Source organism: Pelodiscus sinensis, chromosome 4 (assembly GCF_049634645.1).
Source record: "Pelodiscus sinensis isolate JC-2024 chromosome 4, ASM4963464v1, whole genome shotgun sequence".
NCBI lineage: Eukaryota > Metazoa > Chordata > Testudines > Trionychidae > Pelodiscus > Pelodiscus sinensis.
Genome location: NC_134714.1, coordinates 30,962,352 through 30,985,777, shown reverse-complemented (window position 1 = coordinate 30,985,777; position 23,426 = coordinate 30,962,352). Strand labels below are relative to the sequence as shown.

General features: G+C 39.7%; 1 protein-coding gene across 2 annotated transcripts in view; it reads right to left on the bottom strand.

Moving 5' to 3' along the window:
* Window positions 1-4,529: 4,529 nt before the first annotated feature.
* TRIP11 (thyroid hormone receptor interactor 11) overlaps window positions 4,530-23,426 on the bottom strand; it is an 83,640-nt gene continuing 64,743 nt past the window's right edge. For both annotated transcript variants that reach the window (XM_075926705.1, XM_014578874.3), the window contains 5 exons: window positions 13,885-13,966; window positions 13,297-13,411; window positions 12,121-12,246; window positions 9,795-9,924; window positions 4,530-6,693 (listed from right to left, as the gene is read on the bottom strand). In XM_075926705.1, the coding sequence (XP_075782820.1) occupies window positions 6,473-6,693; window positions 9,795-9,924; window positions 12,121-12,246; window positions 13,297-13,411; window positions 13,885-13,966 (674 nt within the window). In that variant the 3' untranslated portion in view covers window positions 4,530-6,472. The remainder of the gene's footprint in view (window positions 6,694-9,794; window positions 9,925-12,120; window positions 12,247-13,296; window positions 13,412-13,884; window positions 13,967-23,426) is intronic.

Here is a 23,426-nt window from a genome sequence, read left to right as displayed (position 1 = left end):
GAAAGGTTAACTCCCCTCTAATGTTTGTTTTGCTGTCTGTTCCCCTGTTCAGAAGATTTCACATCTATTTCTGTCCGTGACAAACTCAGGACTAAAGGAGTAACTCATCAAATACCAAACAGCTCTGCACCATGCTTTGAGCTAATAGCTTTATTTCCACACACTACCCAGGGTTCTAGGAGGAGGGTCCTTTTTTTGCTAACACAATGAGGCCAGCACTTTGTTTGTTTTGGTGAAATCTTTGTTTGCCCAGGGAGCCCAGCATGTATAGGGGGAGGAGGGGCGGAGAGGCTGCTTTTGTCTGCTGTTCGGCAGCCTGTTGCTGGCAGGGGGGGAGGGGGCGGGTGTGCAGGCTGCGAGGCCGCGGGGGGGGGGGGCAGCGGGCGTGGGGAGGCACTTTTCCTCTGCCCGGCAGCTCTGTGGGACCCCAGTCGGAGCTGGCCCGAGGAGGAGAAGGTGGATTCTAGGACCCAGGTGAGCGAGCCCCGGGGACGCTGCTGCGCTCCGGGAGCCTGGCATGTATAGAGGGGAGGAGGGGCAGAGAGGCTGCTTTTGTCTGCTGTTGGGCAGCCTGTTGCTGGCAGGGGGGGAGGGGCGGGGCGTGCAGGCGGCGAGGCCGCGGGGGGGGGGGGGCAGCGGGCGGGGGGAGGCACTTTTCCTCTGCCCGGCAGCTCTGCGGGACCCCAGTCGGAGCCGGCCCGAGGAGGAGGAGGAGGATCCTAGGACCCAGGTGAGCGAGCCCCGGGAATGCTGCTGCGCATGTGCGGGAGTTGCCTCACCCCGTTCGTATCTAGGGATCCGACGTAAGTCGGATCCACGTAAGTCGGGGACTGCCTGTACTGTGATAAATGAGTCATGTTTATTTTTATTGAACATTGGTGATAAAACCGTATTGCAGACAGTTGCACAGATGAGTTTTTAATTAGGGCTGTCAATTAGTGGGCATTAACGCCTGCAATTAACGCAGGGCAGAATTAATGAATAAAAAAAATTAACTCGCATTAATCCCAGAAGTCGGCACACCAGCATAAGCTGCTCCAGAGGCCGTCTCTGGTAAGATGCAGTAATGCACACTGCCACCAAAGGGCGCACAGAAAAATTAAGCAGCCAGAAAGGAGGGGAAAAAAAACCTGAAGACTGGTTCCAGCTCCAACAGAGAAGTAAACAAGAAAAGTAAAGATCCTGACACCCATCCTTCTCCCCTCCCAGGTGACCATATTTTTAAAAATAAAGCAGCCTGGGTGGGGGTGGGGGTTGCCTATGCTGTCATTCTCCCCCTACCCCACCAGCAGGGCTCACCCAAGCCACCCTCTTTTTGCTTCCTGGGACTGGGACTGACCCTCCCCACACATCTGATTCTGGGGCTGAGTCCACTGTCCCAAACTCTGCACTGCCCATGGTGGGGTCTAACCCTCCCTCCCCCTGCCCTGGGGCTGACTTGAGCTTGGGAGCTAATCCCCACCCCGAGTCCTATGCCACCTCCAATTGGGGGCTGAGTTCCCCTCCTGAATTCTGCACTGCTCACCACAGAGTCGACCCCCCTCTGGCCCTGTGCCGCTCACAGCTGGGGCAGAGCTAAAAAAGGACTCTTGAATAGGACACAAATATATTGATTATATAGAAGAATTTAAATACAACTTTCATGATAGAATTTGCACTACAATTCTTTGGAGATGTGAACTGAAGTTATTTTTTAGTGTAAATGTTTTGTAATAAAAAATAAATACAAAGTGAGCACTATACACTTGTATTCTGTGTTGTAACTGAAATCAATGTATTAGAAGATGTAGAAAACATCCAAAAATATTTAAATAGATAGTATTCTTATTTTTTAATTGCATGATTAATCGTGATTAATTTTTTTTAACCACCAGACAGCCCTACTTTTAATGCAAGATATATTTTATTGCATAATGCCTCCAGTTTAACAGAACTACTGTGATACTTCTCTTCATTTGCGTAGCATGGAGTTGAGCAAAGAACCCAAAATGGTGTGATTTAAAATTTTCCCCTTTACAGTGATCTTGGAAAAAAAAGCTGCAGCAAATTAGAATCATGTTGTTCTCCTAAGACAAATTATAAAGAGGCCTATCAGATCAACCTTGGGGAGGATTCACTATGCAGTTCTTCCTGTGGGAATGGAGGTTTGAGGGACATAGTAAAATAAAAAACTTAAAATTGCATCCACTAAAAAAAGCAAAAAGATGTTTCAAGTACTGCACCTGCTCCTATGATCACAATCTTGTTTTTATGCTCACCTTTTTGCTATGTAAAATGTTTCTCCCCTGCCTTACTGTGGGAAAGACCCACACAAATAGCAGGAAAAACTGATTTAACTAATAGACTGTAAATACGGAAACAGATTATGTACGAAGAATCAAAGTAAATAAAAAGGAAAGATCAGAGGAAAACATTTTCACTAATCTTTCAGTAACCACAATCTTGAGCATTGCTTACAATAGTAACAGACAAAACATTCTCAGAAGGAAGTGTGATTAAGTCAACACAGTCCTTTCTGTACACTCTAGTGCAGTGGTCTCCAACGTATAAAGCACACTTTTGCTTTTTGAATTTAAGTCAGTCCAGTATCTACCTCAAACCCGAAAACCCTTGCCCTGCCTCCTTCCCTATGGCCCTGTACCTACACTACCCCTTCTCCCAGGCCCCACCCTGCTCACTCTGTGGAGATGGGGGCATGGAAAGGGAGACACACCCTGACATCAGCATCCCTTTCTTCCACCCTGCACAGCAAGCAGGAGGGCCAGCTCCAAGACAGCAGTGGGGAGAGGGAGAGGCAGCTGAAGACAGCCTCCCAGCCAAACCAGTCAGAATCAGCTGTCAGAAGCTCCAGGATATACCAGTAGATCCCAATCTACTGGTTGGTGACCATTGCACTAGTGGCTAAATACTGGGCTGAACAGTATTATTTCCCAAGGAGGAATGCAGTGGGGGAGCCACAATCTCTAATAGTTACCCACAGACTTCCTAGAACATGATTCGTGTTTCTCTTGGAGAAAGGAAAATGTATTAGGGACTCTGATATTTCCTGACTACCTGTGCTGCCTAGTCAAATCTTCCAAAGGATGAGAAGATTTTGGTGACATTTACCAAGCTATTGAAAAATGGTCGTGATCTAAAGTCAATGGTTCAAACAGGCATTATTTCCTGGTACCTATGAAGCTAACTTGTTTCACTTGTATGCATTTTAAATTTGGTAGAATTTTTACAAATCAAGATGAACATAAGAACATAGGAATGGCTGTACTCGGTCAGACCAAAGGTCCATCCAGCCCAGTACCCTGTTTGCCAACAGTGACAATGCCAGATGTCCCAGAGGGAGTGAATCGAACAGGTAATGATCAAGCGATCTTTCTCCTGCCATCCATCTCCACCCTCTGACAAACAGAGGCTAGGGATGCCATTCCTTACCCATACTGGCTATTAGCCATTTTATGGACTTAACCTCCATGAATTTATCTAGTTCTTTTTAAAACCCTGTTATAGTCCTAGCCTTCACAACCTCCTCAGGCAAGGAGTTCCACAGATGGACTGTGCGCTGTCTGAAGAACTTCCTTTTGTTTTAAACCTGCTGCCCATTAGTTTCATTTGGAGGCCCCTAGTTCTTATATTAAGGGAACAAGTAAATAACTTTTCCTTATTCACCTTCTCCACACCACTCATGATTTTATAGACCTCTATCATACCCCCCCTTAGTCTCCTCTTTTCCAAGCTGAGAAGTCCCAGTCTCTTTAATCTCTCCTCATATGGGACCCATTCCAAACCCCTAATCATTTTAGTTGCCCTTCTCTGAACCTTTTCTAATGCCAGTATATCTTTTTTGAGATGACACCACATCTGTATGCAGTATTCAAGATGTGGGCGTACCATGGATTTATATAAGGGCAATAAGATATTCTCTGTCTTATTCTCTATCCCTTTTTTAATGATTCCTAACATCCTGTTTGCTTTTTTGACTGCCGCTACACACTGCGTGGATGTCTTCAGAGAACTGTCCACGATGACTCCGAGATCTCTTTCCTGATTAGTTGTAGCTAAATTAGCCCCATCATATTATATGTATAGTTGGGGTTATTTTTACCAATGTGCATTAATTTAAATTTATCCACGTTAAATTTCATTTGCCATTTTGTTGCCCAGTCACTTAGTTTGGTGAGATCTTTTTTTAAGTTCTTCACTGTCTGCTTTGATCTTAACTATTTTGAGCAGTTTAGTATTGTCTGCAAACTTTGTCACCTCACTGTTTACCCTTTTCTCCAGATCATTTATGAATAAGTTGATTGGTCCTAGGACTGACTCTTTGGGAATAGCACTAGTTACCCCTCTCCAGTCTGAAAATTTACCATTTATTCCTACCCTTTGTTTCTGGTCTTAAATTTTTGATGAAAATAGTAATTAGCCAAAACATGGCTATCAGCCTCTATAATCAGGAGCTGCCAGCACATGTCCACTTGTATTATGATATACACTATAAAATAAATTATTTTAAAAAGATAAACATTTCTGATATATCAGCTCATCAAAAAGATTTTATTTGAAGTGATCACTCACCCTGAAATAAATATAATTACACATATATAAGAGACTGCACAGACACACCACATGGTTTAAATTTTCTTTAGTCTTTTGGATACAAAATTAGTCATTCTATGAAGGTGGTTTTTTCAATAACACCACACATTTTAAATAGCTTACCTGAATATTCTCAAGAAAGGTATCCAAAAGTGTAATAGGAATTTAAAATGTAGTTCTTATACAACACAATACTTGCTTTCATACATTAAAATATGCCTACTGACCTTTCAGAAATCAAATTTCGAAAGACTTAAAAGTATTCATTAATTTAGCCATAATAGAATTTTATAACAGATACTAGTGATCTGAAACAAAAATTCAATTATTACCAATCTGCTTCTAAATTTGCATTAACCTTCCATTTGAAATTCATACATTGGAGAATGGAATCATCATATGAAAATTATTCTGAAACTGAATTCTTTATGAAGACTGAAGTAACAGAATGAGAAACTTTGTTAGAGAATGCTTTAAAGGAAATGAAGGGATTTTATCATTTTACTTAAAGAAAAGTCTTGTTGAATTCATTATTTTGGCAGATTCTATACAAGTTTCTGTGTTTCATTTTATTAAACATAATTCACAACAATTTAAATGAAGGGTATGAAATGAAAATGGAGGGAGAGGATTAAAGGCTGACAGTTCTAATATAGAACATGTACAATAATCACCTTTAACACCATGGTACTAAACAAGGAATGGCACAAACAGGATTAGAAACTAGGCATTTCCAACAAAGAAGCTTTGTTGCAGATTTTAACTGTTTTTCTAAAAAGGTTAGTTTTAACTTTCGGTATGCAATTCAATACTTTGTCTGCAACACGTAGTATAAAGTGTACAAGTCATCACAGCAAAATTAACATAATAATTGGCTTTGGTTCTGGTCTTCTATGGGCCTATTTACAAATCTGGGATAGGCAAACATTTACCTTGAAGTTCTATACATATGTTCAAACTTTAAACCTGTTTCAAATCAGAATAAAAGGATTTTAAATATACATCTTACACCATTACAATACATTAGCACGTATATATAGAATTTATATATATATATATATTTATATATCTCCATTGATAGCTATTCACCACATGGAAGTTTTCAGAAAAATCAAATATATTCTCCAAAACCTTGGTTTCCAGAATTAACTCCTTGGTGCCCAGAACTAACTCTTTGGTGCCAGTTGTTTTGCATTGCCATAGCAGCTATCAGACTGGGAAAAATACAGTTCCTAGTACAAAAACGACTGATGTGCCTCAAAGTGGCCAACAATTTGGGGTATAACTTATCCTTTTGATATGAGAGTGAGATGTGTTATTACATAAATATCACAGTGGGTAGTTTCAAGTATACCTTGTCATCTCCAGTAATCCAACTCCTACATGTCTCCCTACTTCCTTTGAAATTTGTATTATGAGTGGACATGCCAAGTATGATCCTATTATAATTTTGGTGAAATTTTAATTTCCAGTGGAGGTTCCTCATATGCCTGTTATCAATAACAGATTGTGCTCTTTGAAAAACTGACCCCAACACCAAAGAGTTAATATTGCTGTTGCACTCCTGAAATAACCGAGTACAGCTAGTGTTTTTGACTCCACGGCTTGTCTAACATTTCTACAACTAAGATAGAATAATTTTCTCTAGTTTAAAACCTACCTCAGAACCAATATGAAAAAAGAGCTATAAAGAGAGCAGTTAGTCCTGTGACTCCTACAATTTCCATAGTACTGTTTAGTTCATAATTAAATTTAAAGAAAAACCAAGAAAATCTGCCAACAGGTACATAGCTTTTACAAAAGGCCTCTTTGTGATAAATTATATACAATAAAGAGTTCTCATTTCCTTAAAGTGCTACCATCAATACTGATTCGGAATCATCTATTGTTTCAAGAGGTCTTTTAGTACAGCACCAGCACTGGCATCAGGCAACACTGGCAATGGTGTAAAAGTAGGCAAGGCATCAGAAATAGGTTTCATAAGCAGATGCCCCGATCCACCAGCTCCAAGAGAAGTGGGGGTGATAAGAGGCACTGCTGCAGATCGAGGTGCCAAGAATGGATTTGCATCTGATCTTCTGCTGGTTCCTGAACCTATAGTTTCTGAGATTAAAAAAAACACACACACACACACACACATTAGAAACCATTTACAGTCCAGCAATTGTCTGCATTTGTGTAGAAAGCAAATTATTCTTCAACTGACTCATTCACTGCATCAAATTGAATCTTCTTGACCTAGACTTCAAGGCCTTTCATAACTCTGGATCCTCTCTAGTTATATGCTTTATTATTACATCTCACTCACAAAATTATACCCCAGCTTTCATCATCCATGTATCAACTTCTCACAATCTGCACTTTTCTACAAAATGCTTTCCTATACCAGATTTTGTTCAAGTCGTTTCAAATTTGTATGAAAATTATCTGTCCCAGATGTAACTAGGACCCTACCAGATTAATGGCTGTGAAAAATGCATCACGGACATGAAATCTGTCTCGTGAAGGGAGGGGCACAGGTTTGGGGAGTCCTACTGTTCACAGAACTTCAGCTACTAGTCCCATACAAGCTGCAACATCCTTTGCCCCATGCAGAGGACACTCCTAGGGCAGTCAGACCCATCGCTGGGAACCTTATGCAGCTGCAGGAAGCTACACTGGAGCTGTCTGGAAATCCTGTTCTGAAGCCAGCACCATCAGCACCAGAGTGCAGAAGTGAGTGTAGTATGATATGGAATTGCCACCCTTACTTTCGTGCTCCCATTAGTAGCAGCACAGAAGTGAGGGTGGCAACACCATGACATTCTTACCATTGTGGTGCTGCTGATAATGGTGCTGCCTGTAGAGCTGTGCACCAATCCAACAACTACTACTCTCCATCTGCCCAACTCTGCAGGCAGCACCACCAGCAGCAGTGCAGAAGTAAGGTGACAATACAATGACCCTCCCTACAATAGACTTTCAATGCCATCCACAACCTGCTTTTGTGTAGTGACCCCCTCTAGTTACAATGCTGAAATTTCAAATTTAAATATTTAAAACTATGACATTTAATATTTTAAAAATCCTATGACCCAGAAAATGAGCAAAATTTGAGAGGACCCTAGATATAACCAACCTTTTCCCTTTGTGTGCAGACAGCAGAGGGGGAAGCGGGCAAAAAAAAAAAAAAAATCAGGCTTATTGTAGAATCTCACTTTCTACTACTACTCCATACTAATTTCATAAATGTTTTAAAGATCTTTTATCACATAACTGGTTCAAACTTCTATAAATACAGCAAAGTCACTCAACTCCTTTTGCACTGGTATGGAATTTACATCCTTATCCTATGCTTTAAAACTACTTTCATAAAGTTTATCTCTGGCAACTGAAAACTTAGATACCAAAACAATTAAGGGATATAGGATGGGTGTCTGGTTTTATAAGGCAACAATATGGTTCCTAAAAGAATAAAGGACCTCAGAACTTAGTTTTTCCAGACTAGGGAAATAGGCTTTTGCCAAATAAAATAGGGCGCCCTGTCTATTATATTATAAATGACAAGAGCACAAAGAAATATAAAACCTAATTTAAGTTTATTGAAAGTATTGCTTTCAGAGATAAGCTCACACAACACACTGGAAATTCCTTTTGTTTCTTCAATTTAGTTTACTATAAAAGAGTTATTTAAAACTTAATATTGTGGCTTGCAATTGTTGACATTTTAATTTAAACATGCCTCTATGACGGGGTGGGCAATAATTTTTGATGGGAGGCCACTCCAAGATTTTGGAAAGGAGTGCTCCCCCCTCCCCAAAGATTAATAGAGGAGATGCAGGGTCTGGGATGGAGGCTGGGTGGAAGGAAGCCTGGGGTAAGGGACTAGGGTGCAGGAGGGAGACTGGAGTCTGGGAGGGAGCTGGGATGAAGCAGGTGGTTGTGACCTTGGGTAGTGGATTGGAGTGCAGGGGTTTGGGATGTGTGTAGGAGGGGATTGTGATCTGGGGCAGGAGATTGGGGTGCCAGATCTGGGAGCTGGTATGGGTGTAAGAAGGGGACAGAGGGTTTGGGTATGCTGAGTTGGGGGAGGGCAGAGAGTTGGGGCAGGAAAAGACTGGGGTGCCAGAAGTAGGCTGTGGCCAGGAGATTTACTTGTCAGCTGCCAAACTAGCCTGCCTGCCTGCCGACTTAAAATGTTTCCTAACCAGCCAGCCTGCTTTCCGGGTCATGTGCTTCATGAATAACTGAGCCCACGGTGTGATTCTTCTTAGTTGCCTGTTATTCTAAGCAGCTCCCATTGGCTGGTTTTCTAGAACCCAGCCAATGGGAATATGCTGGGGGCAGGATGGCTCCTAAAACTTCCCCCCTCCTCTCCAGTTAAAAAAAACAAAAAACCAGAGCCCTGCAGCCATGTTTCTGCACAGCGCACGGGGCTGTGGGGCAAGCTGGGGTGCCTTCCTGGGCTGTATTTTGCCCAGACCTGCTCTATGATCAGCAACAGTTGGCATCTAAAAATGAAGTCCTAAAAAGCACAAAAATACATTCCAGGTGCAGAAGACTAATTAATTAAATTAAGGACTTGATCCTGCCAGGTGCTGAGCATCCTAAACACACATTATTCAGCGGTATGTGCTCAATGTCATACAGGATCAGAATTTAAATAAAAGTAAATTGATATTTTTGTACATATCTGCTAGGAAGTATTTCAAGCACAGGCATAATTATTAAAATATTCTGACTTTATCAACATGGAGAACAAATCAGAGATCCTTTCTCAGATCAAAAATCAATCTGCTAGTTTTAGCTTAATACTTAGGAAGTGAACTGGTGTTACACCTCACAAAACCACCACAAGCTTGGCACTGTAAGCTCAATGAGACCCAGGCTGAACAGCAGGTTATGCTGCAAATCAAGACTAGAGAGCAGACATAACCATATGCAGGGAAGATTACCCACCATCTGTTTGGCTCTAGTTTTCACTTTCATCGTGAAAAGCAATATATACACTCAGAGATTAAGGGAATTTTTGGGAGATGGGAAAAAAACGGTATTTCTAAGTGGTCTAAGGTAGCTAGGAACTTAATTCTCATATGCCTTTTTAAAAATCGCATCAGACTGAAAATCAGGAAAGACATGCGCATGCACACACACCTATACAGTGTGTCTCTTTCCCCTTACATTTAACACATAACTTCAAAATTTCCACTAAGGCAGGGTGTTACCTGTAAGGCTGCTAGAATTACAAATTCCTGTTGCTCCTAAAGGCTTCATGTCATGAACAGAGAGCTTGGGTAGGGGAAGATTTGGACGTGATTCTGTTTCAAGGAACTTCACAAATAGTTCTGAAAAAGACTAAAAAGAATATTCCGAGTAATTAGAACATTTTCAATACTTTTTATGCATATTCTAGGAACATCATTTTCTTTTATTTGTAACTGTTTCTGGGCCAAGATTTAGATTGAACTTGAAAAGGTCAGTATTGTGCTGCCAGAATTTTCCTAGCCCTGGGCCATGAGTCATCAGACCTTACAATTGGTGATCAAGGAATTTGACATACGTAAGTTAACATTCAGTGACATGGCAAAAATATATTTAAAACTTTAATAGGTTTCAAAGATAACATTTTTACCTTCACCAAAGTCTGATTATTTCTGGAATTTCATGCTGCTACTCACAGAATAAGCAGTGGAACACCGACACAGAAACAGTAGCATCTAGACTACAGGGAATGGTTGAAAGAAGATATGCAAATTCTGCAGAAATTGGCATATCTTCTTCTGATCCCACTTTCAAAAGCAGAGCTTTCGAAAGTGAAATTAAGATGCAGCTTTTTTCGACAAACCCCCCCTTTGTCGAAAAGCCACATAAACCTCCTTTTTTGAGGAAAAGCGGCTTTTCAACAAAGGGGGCGGTTCACCAAAAAAGCTGCATCTTAATTACTTCACTTTCGAAAGCTCCACTTTCAAAAGGGTGATCGGAAGAAGATATGCAAATTCCCGTAGAATTCGCATGTCCTCTTTTGACCATTCCGCATAGTTTAGATACACCCTAAGTTGCAACAACTTAATAACATGGAGAAAATAATCAGATTTATTTTTAAAAGAACACCATTACTTTCTACACTTTGTTTATGAGAGACACTATGCCATGGATATGGGAACAGGAACTGCTTTTGATGTCAGCAAAAACGTAAGACATAGACTTCGCTAGGAGAACAAGCATTACAGAAAGAAAAATATTAACCTTCTTTATGCCTGTGAATCTAAGACAATTTAAATTATTAGCAGACAGACACACTGGGAAAAACCTCTCAGAGTGGTAGCCGTGTTAGTCTGTAACTTCAAAAACAACAAGCAGACTTGTGGCACCTTAAAGACTAAGAAAAGTATACAGGATCATGAGCTTTCATGGGTAAAAATCACTTCATCAGATCAACTGGGAGTGGGAAAAACCTTTTCTAAATTAAACTGACATTTACACCTTAAAATCACATCTCTGACTGGTAACTTAGGCCACGTTTTCACTACAAAGAAGATTGACACCTGTCTATGTTCCCGAGTTTAATTTAGCAAGTCTAGTAAAGATCTTTTAAATCAAACGCTGAAGGTGCCCCCATTGATGCCGGTACTCCTTGATCCACAAGGAGTAAGAGAAGTTGATGGGAGCACTTGTTCCCTTCGGCCTCCTGATGTGGAGGTAGTGCCGAAGGTGGAATTACGGTATGTCGATTCCAGCTATGCAATTAAGTCAGCTGGAGTTGGGTATCTTAATTTAACCTTTGGGGTAAGTATAGACTAGGCCTTACTTTATTACTCTACTTTATTGCTTGTGTCATTAGAGCAGCCAGTATCCTCCCACACTCTTACAATTTATGATTAATGCTTTACATCAATTCAACATTTTTTATTCTGTGGAAAAGTGAAACCCAAGACAACCCCTAAAGCATCCCACTTCCAAATCCTCTTATTATTCCTCACTGTTTGATTCTCAAATATGTTATATTCTGCTGACCACTAAGAAAGGCTCTATTCTATGGAATATGGTGTCGTCATAACCACTTTATACAAGTTAAGTGGCTGTGTTCTCAAGAACTTCTGAACCCAAGACCAACAATGTACAGCATAGAAAAGCTAGGAATTCCAGCTTTCAAGTTAAAATTGAAGGGAGCATGAAGGTGCTTGGGGTAAGAGAAGGACAAAACTGTAATCAAAAGTATTTCACAGTCTGATATATCCTGCTGAAGACTCTCAGCTTTCAGAAAACATTTTTAACCTTCTAGCTCTGAAGGTTCATACAATAAAGGTCCCTGGTGGACAATGATGTCTTAAGTCTCCAGAAGACTAGTAATATTTTTGTAGTAGCCAAACACTTAGCATGGCCCACAAACCAGTATGACTTTTGAGCTCCTGTTTACTGGCTTTAAACAAATTCAAGATCTATTATCAATAAAACCAACATTAAATCAAGCCCAAAATATCAAAACTAAAAATGCTAGCATTTATATGGAACTGCCATGCAAATGTAGAGAATTGTATATTTAATCCTTACACTATTGAAAACAGATTGATTAGTTGGCCTTAATGGTGTGCTAGGGACACTTTTTGATCCAGCTCCTCCTCCACCAAGCCAACCAGTCACCCATCTGGTAACACCTTTTTGATCTTCAGACAATAACTAGAGAGAAATAAAAAAAAGAGAGAAATGCTGAAACAAAGAAAAAAACCACCAGCCAATCAACAAAAAAGCAAGCAAGCAAACAAAAAGTACCTTATGGGCTGGCTCCCTTACATTTGCTCACGAATTGCAAAGGGAACTGTGTCAGAACCTTATACTGAAATTGGAAAAGGTTTAGGAAAGGGCAACAAAAATGATTAGGGTATAAAACAGCTGCAATATGAGGCAATATTAATAAAACTGGAACTTTGCAGTTTGGAAAAAAGACAACTAAAGGGGGATATGATTGAGGTCTATAACATCATGACTGGTATGGAGAAAGTATAAAGGAAGTGTTGTTTACTCCTCATAATACAAGAACTAGGGGGTCACCAAATTAAATGAATAGGCAGCAGATTTCAAATAAACAAAATGAATTTTTTTCACACAACGCACAGTTAACCCGTGCAACTCCTTGCCAGAGGATATTTTGAAGACAAGACTATAATAGGATTAAAAAAAATTAATAGAAGATAGGTCCATCAATGACTACTGGCCAGGATGTACAGGGATAGTGTCCCTACTCTGTTTGCCAGAAGCTGGGAATGGGTGTCAAGGGATGGGTCACTTGATGATCATCTGTTCCATTCACTCTCTCTGGAGCATCTGGCATTGGCCTCTGTCAGAAGATAGATACTGGACTAGATGGACTTTTAGTTTGACCCATTATGGCTGTTCTTATGTTCTAGATCTTCATGGTATTGTTTCTCCCTCCTCACTGAGCGCTGTATTAGCAACCAAGTAAAGATCTTCCCTTCTACTACATCAACATATATCAGACAAGATAACATCCTGCATCTATTATTCTATTAAAGTCACTGTGAGATAAAGAGGGACATGCTGATCCTACTATAAGAATGAATACAGATGAGAGGCCAGTATTTTATATTTCCCATAAACATTGCCTGGCCTTGGCATTTAGTAGTAGCCAAGAACAACATTTTGGTTTATTAATATCACAAATATACATCAAATGAAAGAAGAAATCTAGTTTTTAAATTCAGTATTTACCTGATCTAGCTCTTCCTTTTTGATCCCCAAAATACTTCCCATTAACCGTAAGACTTCATGACGCTTATTCTTTGGAGTATGAAAATGCCCAATGAAGAGATTTCTCATCAAAACCCTACAAAAATTAAGAGAAAGAGCTAATTAATTCATTCAGCTTTTACAGAACCCCTGGTGTCAAAATATTAACTAGGGGTGTTAGATAGTGTGTAGTTGAATAGTTTTGTAACTGCATAAAATATTATTCGTTACATAACAGTCCCCAGGGTTGGGGCTGGGCAGTCAGTGTGCTCCGGCCCCACTCCCAGGAAAGCCCCCTGAAACTCTATGCTGCTGCTTCTCTATCCAGCTCCCTGTGCAGACCGGCGCCACCTGCCAGCCCTCCGTGGGACAGAGGCTATTTTGCGGCAGCCTCCCATGCTTACCCCCCTGTGCTGCTGCCTCTGAAAGATGATCATCTGAAAAGAGGCAGCAGTGGGGCAGGAGGGGGGATGGGACAGCCAGCTCCTTGCCTGCCCTGCTGCCTCTGTAGCATGGATAGAATTAGAAGCAAAGTGACTATAAATACACCAATTTTAAAGTGTCACTTACTTGTCCACTTTCCCTTCTGTGCTGTTTATAAGGTTCATTAGCTTGTTTTGTGCATCTTCTAACATTTCTTGTTTGAGCTCACCTAGAGAATTAATATGTAATTTCACTGTAAATGAACTAAAATAGAAGACTTTAAGATTATATACACTTCAAAATCATATACAAATTTATGTTTTCAAAGAAAATGCATTGATATTATTAAAATAAAAGATTTTTTTAAATAAAGATGATGTGTTTGGAAAGCGTTCACTTAATTCTGCTAAGGTTAAATTAACTAACGCTGGAAAATAAGCCCTTATGTAACAGTTCATGAGCTGTTTCAATACATTCCTTGTGTGATTTCACTCCTATCTGAAAACTTACAGGCTATGTCTACACTACAGGGTTTTGCCGGCAGAGAGTATGCTAATGAAGCATTCATTAGCATTTGTTGCGCTTTCATTAGCATATTCTCTGCCTGAGGCTTTTTGCGCAAGAGGTTTCTGTGCAAAAACAAGCAGTATAGACAGGTAGGTCTGTTTTGCGCAAAAACTCCCTTTTGCACAAGATCTGTATGCTTCCTCTTTTAAGGCATAAGGATCTTGCACAAAAGAGAGTTTTGTGCAAAACGGGTGCATCTACACTGCTTGTTTTGGCACAAAAACCTCTTGCGCAAAAAGCCTTCGGCAGAGAATATACAAATGACAGCACGACAAATGCTAATGAGTGCTTCGTTAGTATTCTCTCTGCCGGCAAAACCCTCTAGTGTAGACATAGCCATATAGTATAAAGTATGAATTCAGAAACAACTTAGGTCACCAATCTAGACAAACCTACCCCACAGAGTCTACTGAATTAAACACAAATGACTATTGACACCCAACAAGCTTGTAAATGTTAGCACTTTTCTCATGTTGGGAAATAGGTTTATTTGCATTTTTCTTTTTCCCATTTTCCAGGTATAATTTTGCAGACTGCCAATTTGACACAAAACTGACTCTTACGATGTTCTCTGGTCTGTAACAGGATCAGTGTATCCCATCTGGTCAAGAGTGTGCTGCCTTTTTAGCTTCCCAGTGCATACAGTCCCATCCTTTCTAGGAGTTTGGTTTATTAAAACAATATCACAGTTCAACATCAAGTCAATGCAAAACAAACTTTCACCAACTCAAGCATTCCTTCCCAAAACAAAGGTACAGCTGTTCGGCCCTAAAGACTCTGATCAGTAAAGCTTCTATTTCTGCTTTCTGTAGAAATCTCCCACCACACAATCCCATCTCTTTGCAATAGATGCTCCCGAAGTGGATTCTTCCTCTGGCCCTGGGTCATTCTTCTCACTCTCTTTAGCAACTCCATGCTGCCAACACATAATTCAGTCACAGTCCTATGCTGTAAAGCAGGGTGTTAAACATGTGCATGTACCTTAGAACCAGCATACTTACACGGTCTATTTTACCAATAATCCATATGATGAAAAGGAGTTATAGGAGAAACTGAAATGGCTTTTTGGAAGTATGAAAATTCAGTATAAAAAGGTTGGCAAACATCATAGATGCCATGAAACTTACTGAGATATGCAGCTGAGGGATAAAGGAGAGGGCCAAAGGCTGAGAGGTATACAGCTATGATTTGCAAATTGAATGTGTATCAATATTTATGGAGCTAAACTAAAACATTACAAAAAAGATCCATTAGCTGCTATCTTGAATTCCTACTGGCCAACTACATATTCCAATTGGTTACCGTGTTACAATACCCTGATCTGGTGAATATCAGCTGAGTGGAAATCATATGTAAAATGGTCAGCTACAGGGTATGAAAACTGGTTTTGTGATTGATACATTGAGTTACCAAGAACAATGATTAATTTCATACAGACCAAATAGGTATAGCCCTTTCATTGTTAGGAACATAATTTTTCCCCTGGCATCCATTTCTCTATGCATCTAATCTTACTATAGATTTTAGAAATGTGTCTGTCTGTTCAAGAACTCCCTCCTAAACAGTAAGGGAAAGGTCAGGATTTGGTTGTGCCAAGATAATGAGATATGCTTGGAATTTGTTTCTCATAAAATGCAAAGGGAGGAGTCTGCCAGGTGTTACTGCAGAAGGATCATAGCAGGGCAGCAAGAGGCCAGAGATAGGGTCTGAGACAGCTATAACCCCAGTAAGGCACAGGGGTGGAGAAAGGGACAGCTATCTACCATATATTTCAGAGAGTTTGTCTGTCCTGCAACCTGGAGACATGCACACCTCCCCGGGCTGTGCCCTCCGCAGCGGCCATGGACAGGCACTTGTCACCTGGCCTCAAGCTGTTGAGGTGAGACAGGGCTGGGGTTGCTCTCTCTTCCCGGGACAGCCTTCATACTGAATTCCTCATCCCCAGCCACCCTTCCCCCAAAACAATGATTTAAATGAAGAAAAACAAAACTTACTTGAGTTAAGAACATGAGCAACACTGGGTAAATCTAGTATTACATATAACTCAACTACTTGCCTTTTCTTAGATACATACAACCACCTAACTACCCTATGTAACTATCTTGGACTTTGCTTGACATTCCATCATCCAATAATGTGATAAAAAAATAAAATCTTAAAGAAATTCACAAAACCAAACCATTAACCAATAAGCCAAGAGTTCTACTCATAAAACTATATTAAAATATGGAATCAAAAATAGTTATTAGATAAATGAAATATTTTTTGTGCAATCAAATATCAAACTGCTGGACAACTTCATCTTCAAAATGTAATGGTATTTAAGAGAAAGTTGACAATTGCTTAGGAATTAAAAGATATTTCCAGGGTAGTATAAGATGCTAACCAACAGTGTTAGATGCTGACCTCTGGTATACTGCAAAAGCACCACAGGGGGCAGCAAAGAGCCAGAGATGGGGACCAAAGTTCCCTGTAAGCTGTACACCCACACAGGCACACAGCCCTTTTCTGAGTCCTGTGCAGAGGTTCAGAACTCCCTGTACAGGCAGGGAACTCAGCTTATCGGCCGGAAAAGAGGGGGTGGGGGCACGTGGCAAGTTCTAGGTGTGATGCTAGTTGTTTCGTAGGATGAAACCCTATTTGCAAGATCTCTGAAACATGCATCTGTCTGTTAGAAAGGATGATACAAGTACTCCATGGTCTCAGAGGTAGCCATGTTAGTCTGTAACTTAAAAAAACAAAAAACAAACCAACCCTTAAAAAAAGAATGGTCCGGCAGCACTTTAGAGATTAACAAAATACATAAATAATATTAGGAGCTTTGGTGGGAAAACCCATGTCTTCAAAGGGCAGTGTTAATTTTCTTTTTATTTGATTTCATATTAAATAATCATAAGAATTGTTCCTTGTTAATTATCCCTTATTTTAATGCTTTCTTCCACAGGTATGGACTATTTAAAATATATATTTAAAGCTATAGTTTTTATTTGTACCAGTGGGTGCACATCCACACATTACCTAAATACTGGTGTGTCTCATAAGAAATTTCAACCTACCCAAAAGAAAATCCAACCCATTTAAGGATGGAAAATCATAGAGGAAACACAGAGGGACCAGGAGGTGGCGACCTTCATGGCAAATTCCAAAGGAAAATGTCCTCTTTGAAGATCTAGCACCAACTTGATCAATCTTTGACTCTTTATCTAGCTTACATTTGTCACCAACATGCAGGATGCTGGAATGTCTCATTCACAAGTTTTCATTGATCAGTTTCCTCTCTGTGACAGAGAATCTCTTTGTCACTTCAGCTACAATGACAATTCACTAGATTGTCACAGACAGTCTGCTTCAACATCAACACCCTCGCGAACTGGAGAGGACTTCTCCCATCAATAAAATTAAAACAATTGCCTGATTTGAATTCCCTCAGCGTTACATTCACCCTAATGCAAGGGACAGGTAAAAACCTCTATGTACCATATATAAAGGTCGTAAGTGAGGCTTAACTGGAGCACAGGAACTCTGTGCAGAGTCTCTGTGATAAAATGGATTTCAAGTAACACTAACAGAAACCAGGAGCTTTTGCTTCCTTTGCTCTGTAGAGTTGAGTGGCTACCATTCCCAATCCTGTAGGAACGTCCCATCAGTTTAATCTACCCTGGCAAAAGGTTCCCCTGCTTATGCATTGGTATATTTCAGAGTGTTTCAAACTATACTTGTAAATGTTAAAGTTTTTTTCAATTTAAAAAATAATATTTTCTGTATTAAGAAACTGACCATAAGATATGGACATCTACTAGTCCCTATCAATAACATATGCTAGTAAAATTCCTAAGCAAAGTCAATAAGTAAATACGTATTTGGGGGCAACTTTATCTTTTTTGTTACAAATGATCTGACATACATGGAAAAATACTTCACTCTAATTTCCACATGGATTGTAATCCTTCACAAAATTCAGCCCACAATCATGTTGGCACAGTGAGGTTCTCTCAGTTAACAACTCCTCCCCCCATGCCACCCTCAGCAGGACTTTCTACATACATCAAAGACCTGAGCGATAAAATTGATAAGTTCTAATGTATCCTGTTTGAGGACTCCATATATAACTAATAGTTTTGCTTCACAAACTGATTTTACAGTGTACAGAGTGGAAAGAAAGTAACTAGTTTCACGTTGGGAAAAATCTTACTCCAGGGGCATAAGGATTAAACTTTTTATTCAAAACAAAGTAAAAACTTTTATATATACTATTTAGAGATTGATTGATCTCTGTTCACGATTACTCTCTAACACATACCCCTTTAATAATCAGACTTTTTATTGTACAACACTATCAATTATATTCAAAATGCAAGAGGATGCTTAGAAATTCTACATATTAGCATTAATAAACTTTGAGAATTGATTTTATCAGCGAATCATCCTGATGCATAAAGTGCCAGAGTATCTCAGCAAAGCTTAAATACAAACATACACTTGCAAATTACAAAAGTTTTGTAAATGCTAGACATTGAGGATGGGGATTACACTGCATTTAAAATGAAGGTTTTAACTATATAAATTATCATAATTTATATAAAAAAACTTAGCATGTGGGATTACCCAAGACATTTTAAGAAAAGATGACAGCTCTGAATGTAATTTAGTTGATCCAGTATTTTGTGTAACAGGGAAGAAAAAATCATTTTTGAAAACATCATAGAATATAGAACACTAGAACTGGAAGAGACCTTGAGAGGTCATCGAGTCCAGTCCCCTGCCCTCATGGCAGGACCAAGCACCGTCTAGCCCATCCCAGATAGATATCTATCTAACCTGCTCTTGAATATCTCCAGAGATGGAAATTCCACAACCTCCCTAGGCAACTTATTCCAGTGTTTAACCACCCTGACAGGCAGGAAGTTTTTCCTAATGTCCAACCTAAACCTCCCTTGCTGCAGTTTAAGCCCACTGTTCCTTGTCCTGTCCTCAGAGGCCAAGGAAAACAATTTTTCTCCTTCCCCATCATAAAACTCCTTTAGGTACTTGAAAACTGCTATCATGTCCCCTCTCAGGGTGTGTCTAGACTACAGGGTTTTGTCGACAAAAGTGGACTTTTGTCGACAAAACTAAACCTGCATCTACACTACCACTGAGTTCTGTCAACATAACATCGACAGAACTCAGCAGTTTTGTCGACACTGGTAAACCTCATTTTACGAGGAATAACGCCTTTTGTCGACAGAGTTCTGTCGACAGAAGGCGTTATTGCATCTTAACTGTTCTTTGCGTCTACACTGCTATGTCGACAAAGCAGCTTGCTTTGTCGACAGAACTGAATGTAGTCTAGACGCTCTTTGTCGACAGAAGCTTTGTCGACAGTATCTGTAGACAAAACTTCTGTCGACAAAAGCCTGTAGTCTAGACGTACCCTCAGTCTCCTCTTTTCTAAACTAAACAAGCCCAATTCTTTCAGTCTTCCCTCATAGCTCATGTTCTCTAGTCCTTTAGTATTTTTTCTTCCTCTTCTCTAGACCTTCTCCAATTTCTCCACATCTTTCTTGAAATATGATGTCCAGAACTGGACACAATACCCCAATTGAGGACTAATCAGCGCAGAGTAGAGCGGAAGAATGAATTCTCATGTCTTGCTCACAACACTCCTGTTAATGCATCCCAGAATCATGTTTGCTTTTTTTGTAACAGCATCACACTGCTGACTCATATTTAGTTTATGGTCCACTATGATCCTTAGATCCCTTTCTGCAGTACTCCTTCCTAGATAGCTGCTTCCCATTCTGTATGTGACAATCTGATTGTTCCTTCCTAAAGTGGAGTACTTTGCATTTGTCGATATTAAACTTAATCCTATTCCTCATCCCATTTCTCCAGATCATTTTGAATTATGACCCTATCCTCCAAAGCAGTTGGAACCCTTCCCAACTTGGTATCCTCTGCAAACTTAATAAGCATACCCTCTATGCCAATATCTAAATCTATAAAGATATTGAACAGACCCAGTCCCAAAACAGACCCCTGCGGAACCCCACTTATTATGCCCTTCCAGCAGGATCGTGAACTGTTAATAACTACTTTCTGAGAATAGTTATCCAGCCAGTTATGCACCCACCTTATAGTAGCCCCATCTAAGTTATATTTGCTTAGTTTATTGATAAGATGATTATGCGAGACCATATCAAAAGGCTTACTAAGGTCTAGGTATAACACATATACCACTTTTCCTTTATCCACAAGACTTGTTATCCTATCAAAGAAAGCTATCAGATTGGTTTGACATGATTTTTTTTTTTTTTTTTTTTTTACAAATCCAGGCTGGCTGTTACCTATAATCTTACTACCTCCAAGTGTTTGCATATGAATTCCTTAATTACTTGCTCCATTATCTTTCCTGGCACAGAAGTTAAACTGACTGGTCTGTAGTTTCCTGGGTTGTTCTTATGTCCCTTTTTATAAATGGGCACTATATTAGCCCTTATCCAGTCTTCTGGAATCTCTCCTGTCTTCCAGGATTTTTCAAAGATGATAACTAAATGCTCAGGTACCTCTTCTATCAGCTCCTTGAGTATCCTAGGATGCATTTCATCAGGTCCTGGTGACCTGCAGACATCTAACTTTTCTAAGTAATTTTTAACTTGTTCTTTTTTTATTTTAACTTCTAAACCTACCCTCTTCCACTAGCATTCACTATGTTAGGCATTCCTTCATCATCAGACTTCTTAGTGAAGACCAAAACAAAGAAGTCATTAAGCACCTCTGCCATTTCCAAATTTCCTGTTACTGTTTCTCTCTCCTCACTGAGCAGTGGGCTTACCCTATCCTTGGTTTTCCCTCTTGCTTCTAATATATTTATAGAATGTCTTCTTGTTTACCTTTATGTCTCTAGCTCGTTTGAGTTCATTTTGTGCCTTTGCCTTTCTAATCTTTCCCATGCATACCTGTATTGTTTGCTTATGTTCATCCTTTGTAATTTATCCTAGTTTCCACTTTTTATATGACTCCTTTTTTAGTTTTAGATCATGCAAGATCTCCTGGTTAAGCCAACGCGGTCTTTTGCCATATTTTCTATCTTCCTACACAGCAGACTAGCTTGCTTTTGGGTCCTTAATAATATCCCTTTTAAAAACTGCCAACTCTCTTCAGTTGTCTTTCCTCTTAGTCTTGCTTCCCATGGGACTTTACATACCATTACAAAATCAAAACATTGACAGAAGCAGATATATCTGAAATTAACTTTTAACAGTTCTCCTCTTTAAAAAAAAAAAAAAATAAAATAAAATATTGACCAGATTTCAGCGTAATGATGTTGCTTTAGACCAGGGATGGGCAATAAAAAGATGGCAGCCCCCAGGCTTAGTCCCTAGCAGGCTGCTGCCACTAATTTTACTTGTGCCTCACAGGTATTGGAGGATTGCAGCTCTGATTGGCTGTGAATCTCCATTTGCGGCCAACATGAGTGGTGGGAAGCATTGCAGACTGGGACCCTGCTTCCCGCTGCTTGCATTGGCTGCTAATGGTGACTTGCAGCCAAAGAGATCTGCGATCCTCTGATACCTGCAGAGGAAGCAGATAAACATGGACACAGGGTCTGCCAGGGACCAATCCTGCGGATCAGATCTGGCCCACGGGCCAGAATTTGCCCACCCCTGCTATAGTCTATGCTAATTTTCAACTATCCATCTAAAAAGTTATCCTCATAGTCAAAACAAACATTGCCGATACATTTTAAAATTAAATTATTAATGATAAATATATGATTCTGCTTTTGCCAAAACATTTATTCCATCATGAGCTCTCTAAGGGTCACTTTAAAGACTATCTTCTATCATAAGGTTAATAAGAGTCAATTTAATGGCTATTACACACCCACAACCATGTGTAGAGTGAATAAATTGTTTAGAAGCAAACAGATTTCTGATGTGGAGTCTATTAAAATATTGTAACATCACAAGAATAATTCACAGTTGAATACAATTTAATCATTCACTTCATGGCTATGAAAACAGTGCATAATAGAAGGGAGCTGAACTGAAATTCAGCATGGATCGTCTTAAACAAGTCTTATATGACAGTCTCTAATAATTGGTTAACTATTTATGGGAATTCAAAAAACTGCATCTGGTATGTCTTCTATTTTTCCCATTAAATATCAATTCTCCTGCCCCCCAAAAAAAATCCATAAAGAAATTCTCCAAAAGCTTTGGCCAACAAAGCTCTGTCTGGGAATGTATTTGGCCCGTGTTCAAGAGGACATATATGCTTTCTTGAATATGTAAGATTTTAAACTGAGAGCCTTCTCTTAAAAATCCACAAAAATCTATCTGACAGATACTTCTAAGTAAGTAAAATGTTATTTCCCTTATACATCAAATGTGAGACAAGGTGGGTGAGATAGTATCTTTTATTGGAGCAAATACTGCTGGTGGAAGAAACAAGCTTTAGAATTACAAAGCTCTTATTCAGATTTGGATATTCTCTCATATATCCTGGGATCAACATGGCTAAAACAACGCTGCAAAGAACACTTTATAGTTTGAAATAATAATAAGAAGAATTAAACTTACCTTTAAGTTCAACCCTACAGACCCTCATTTCCCACAATCATAATCATCAAATAAAAAAATATGGGATTCAATTTACCCTGGCATGAGCGCATCCTCTCACAAAAGAAGGTGAGTTTTGTCCACTTACACCGAGGCTCAATTTGGCCCCTGGTGTTGGTGAGAGTTTCACAGGGAATGGCTGTGCTGAAATCAAGCCATACAGACGGTTGAACTAAAACCAAAAAAGTTAACTAGCTGCATGTTCATATAGCAGCTTGCTATTTAATTTAGGATGTACAGAAGTCATGTGTGAACTTGGGAAAATACCCCTAACTTAACACATTGGAGGCCAAGTTTTGCACACACACAGCTGGAATTTCAGTAAACACTTATTGAATCAACTAAGAGTCACACTTTTTTTGGAAAATGGTTGCTAAAATAGCAGAGAGCTGCAAAATTACTTTGCATCCCCACTTCATCTTTGACCCCAAGCATTCTTATCTGTTTGTTTTAAAAGGAAAAGTTTGTTTTAAGGAAGAAGAATAAGTTGATCAATGCATATAAGGAGCAAACAAAAAT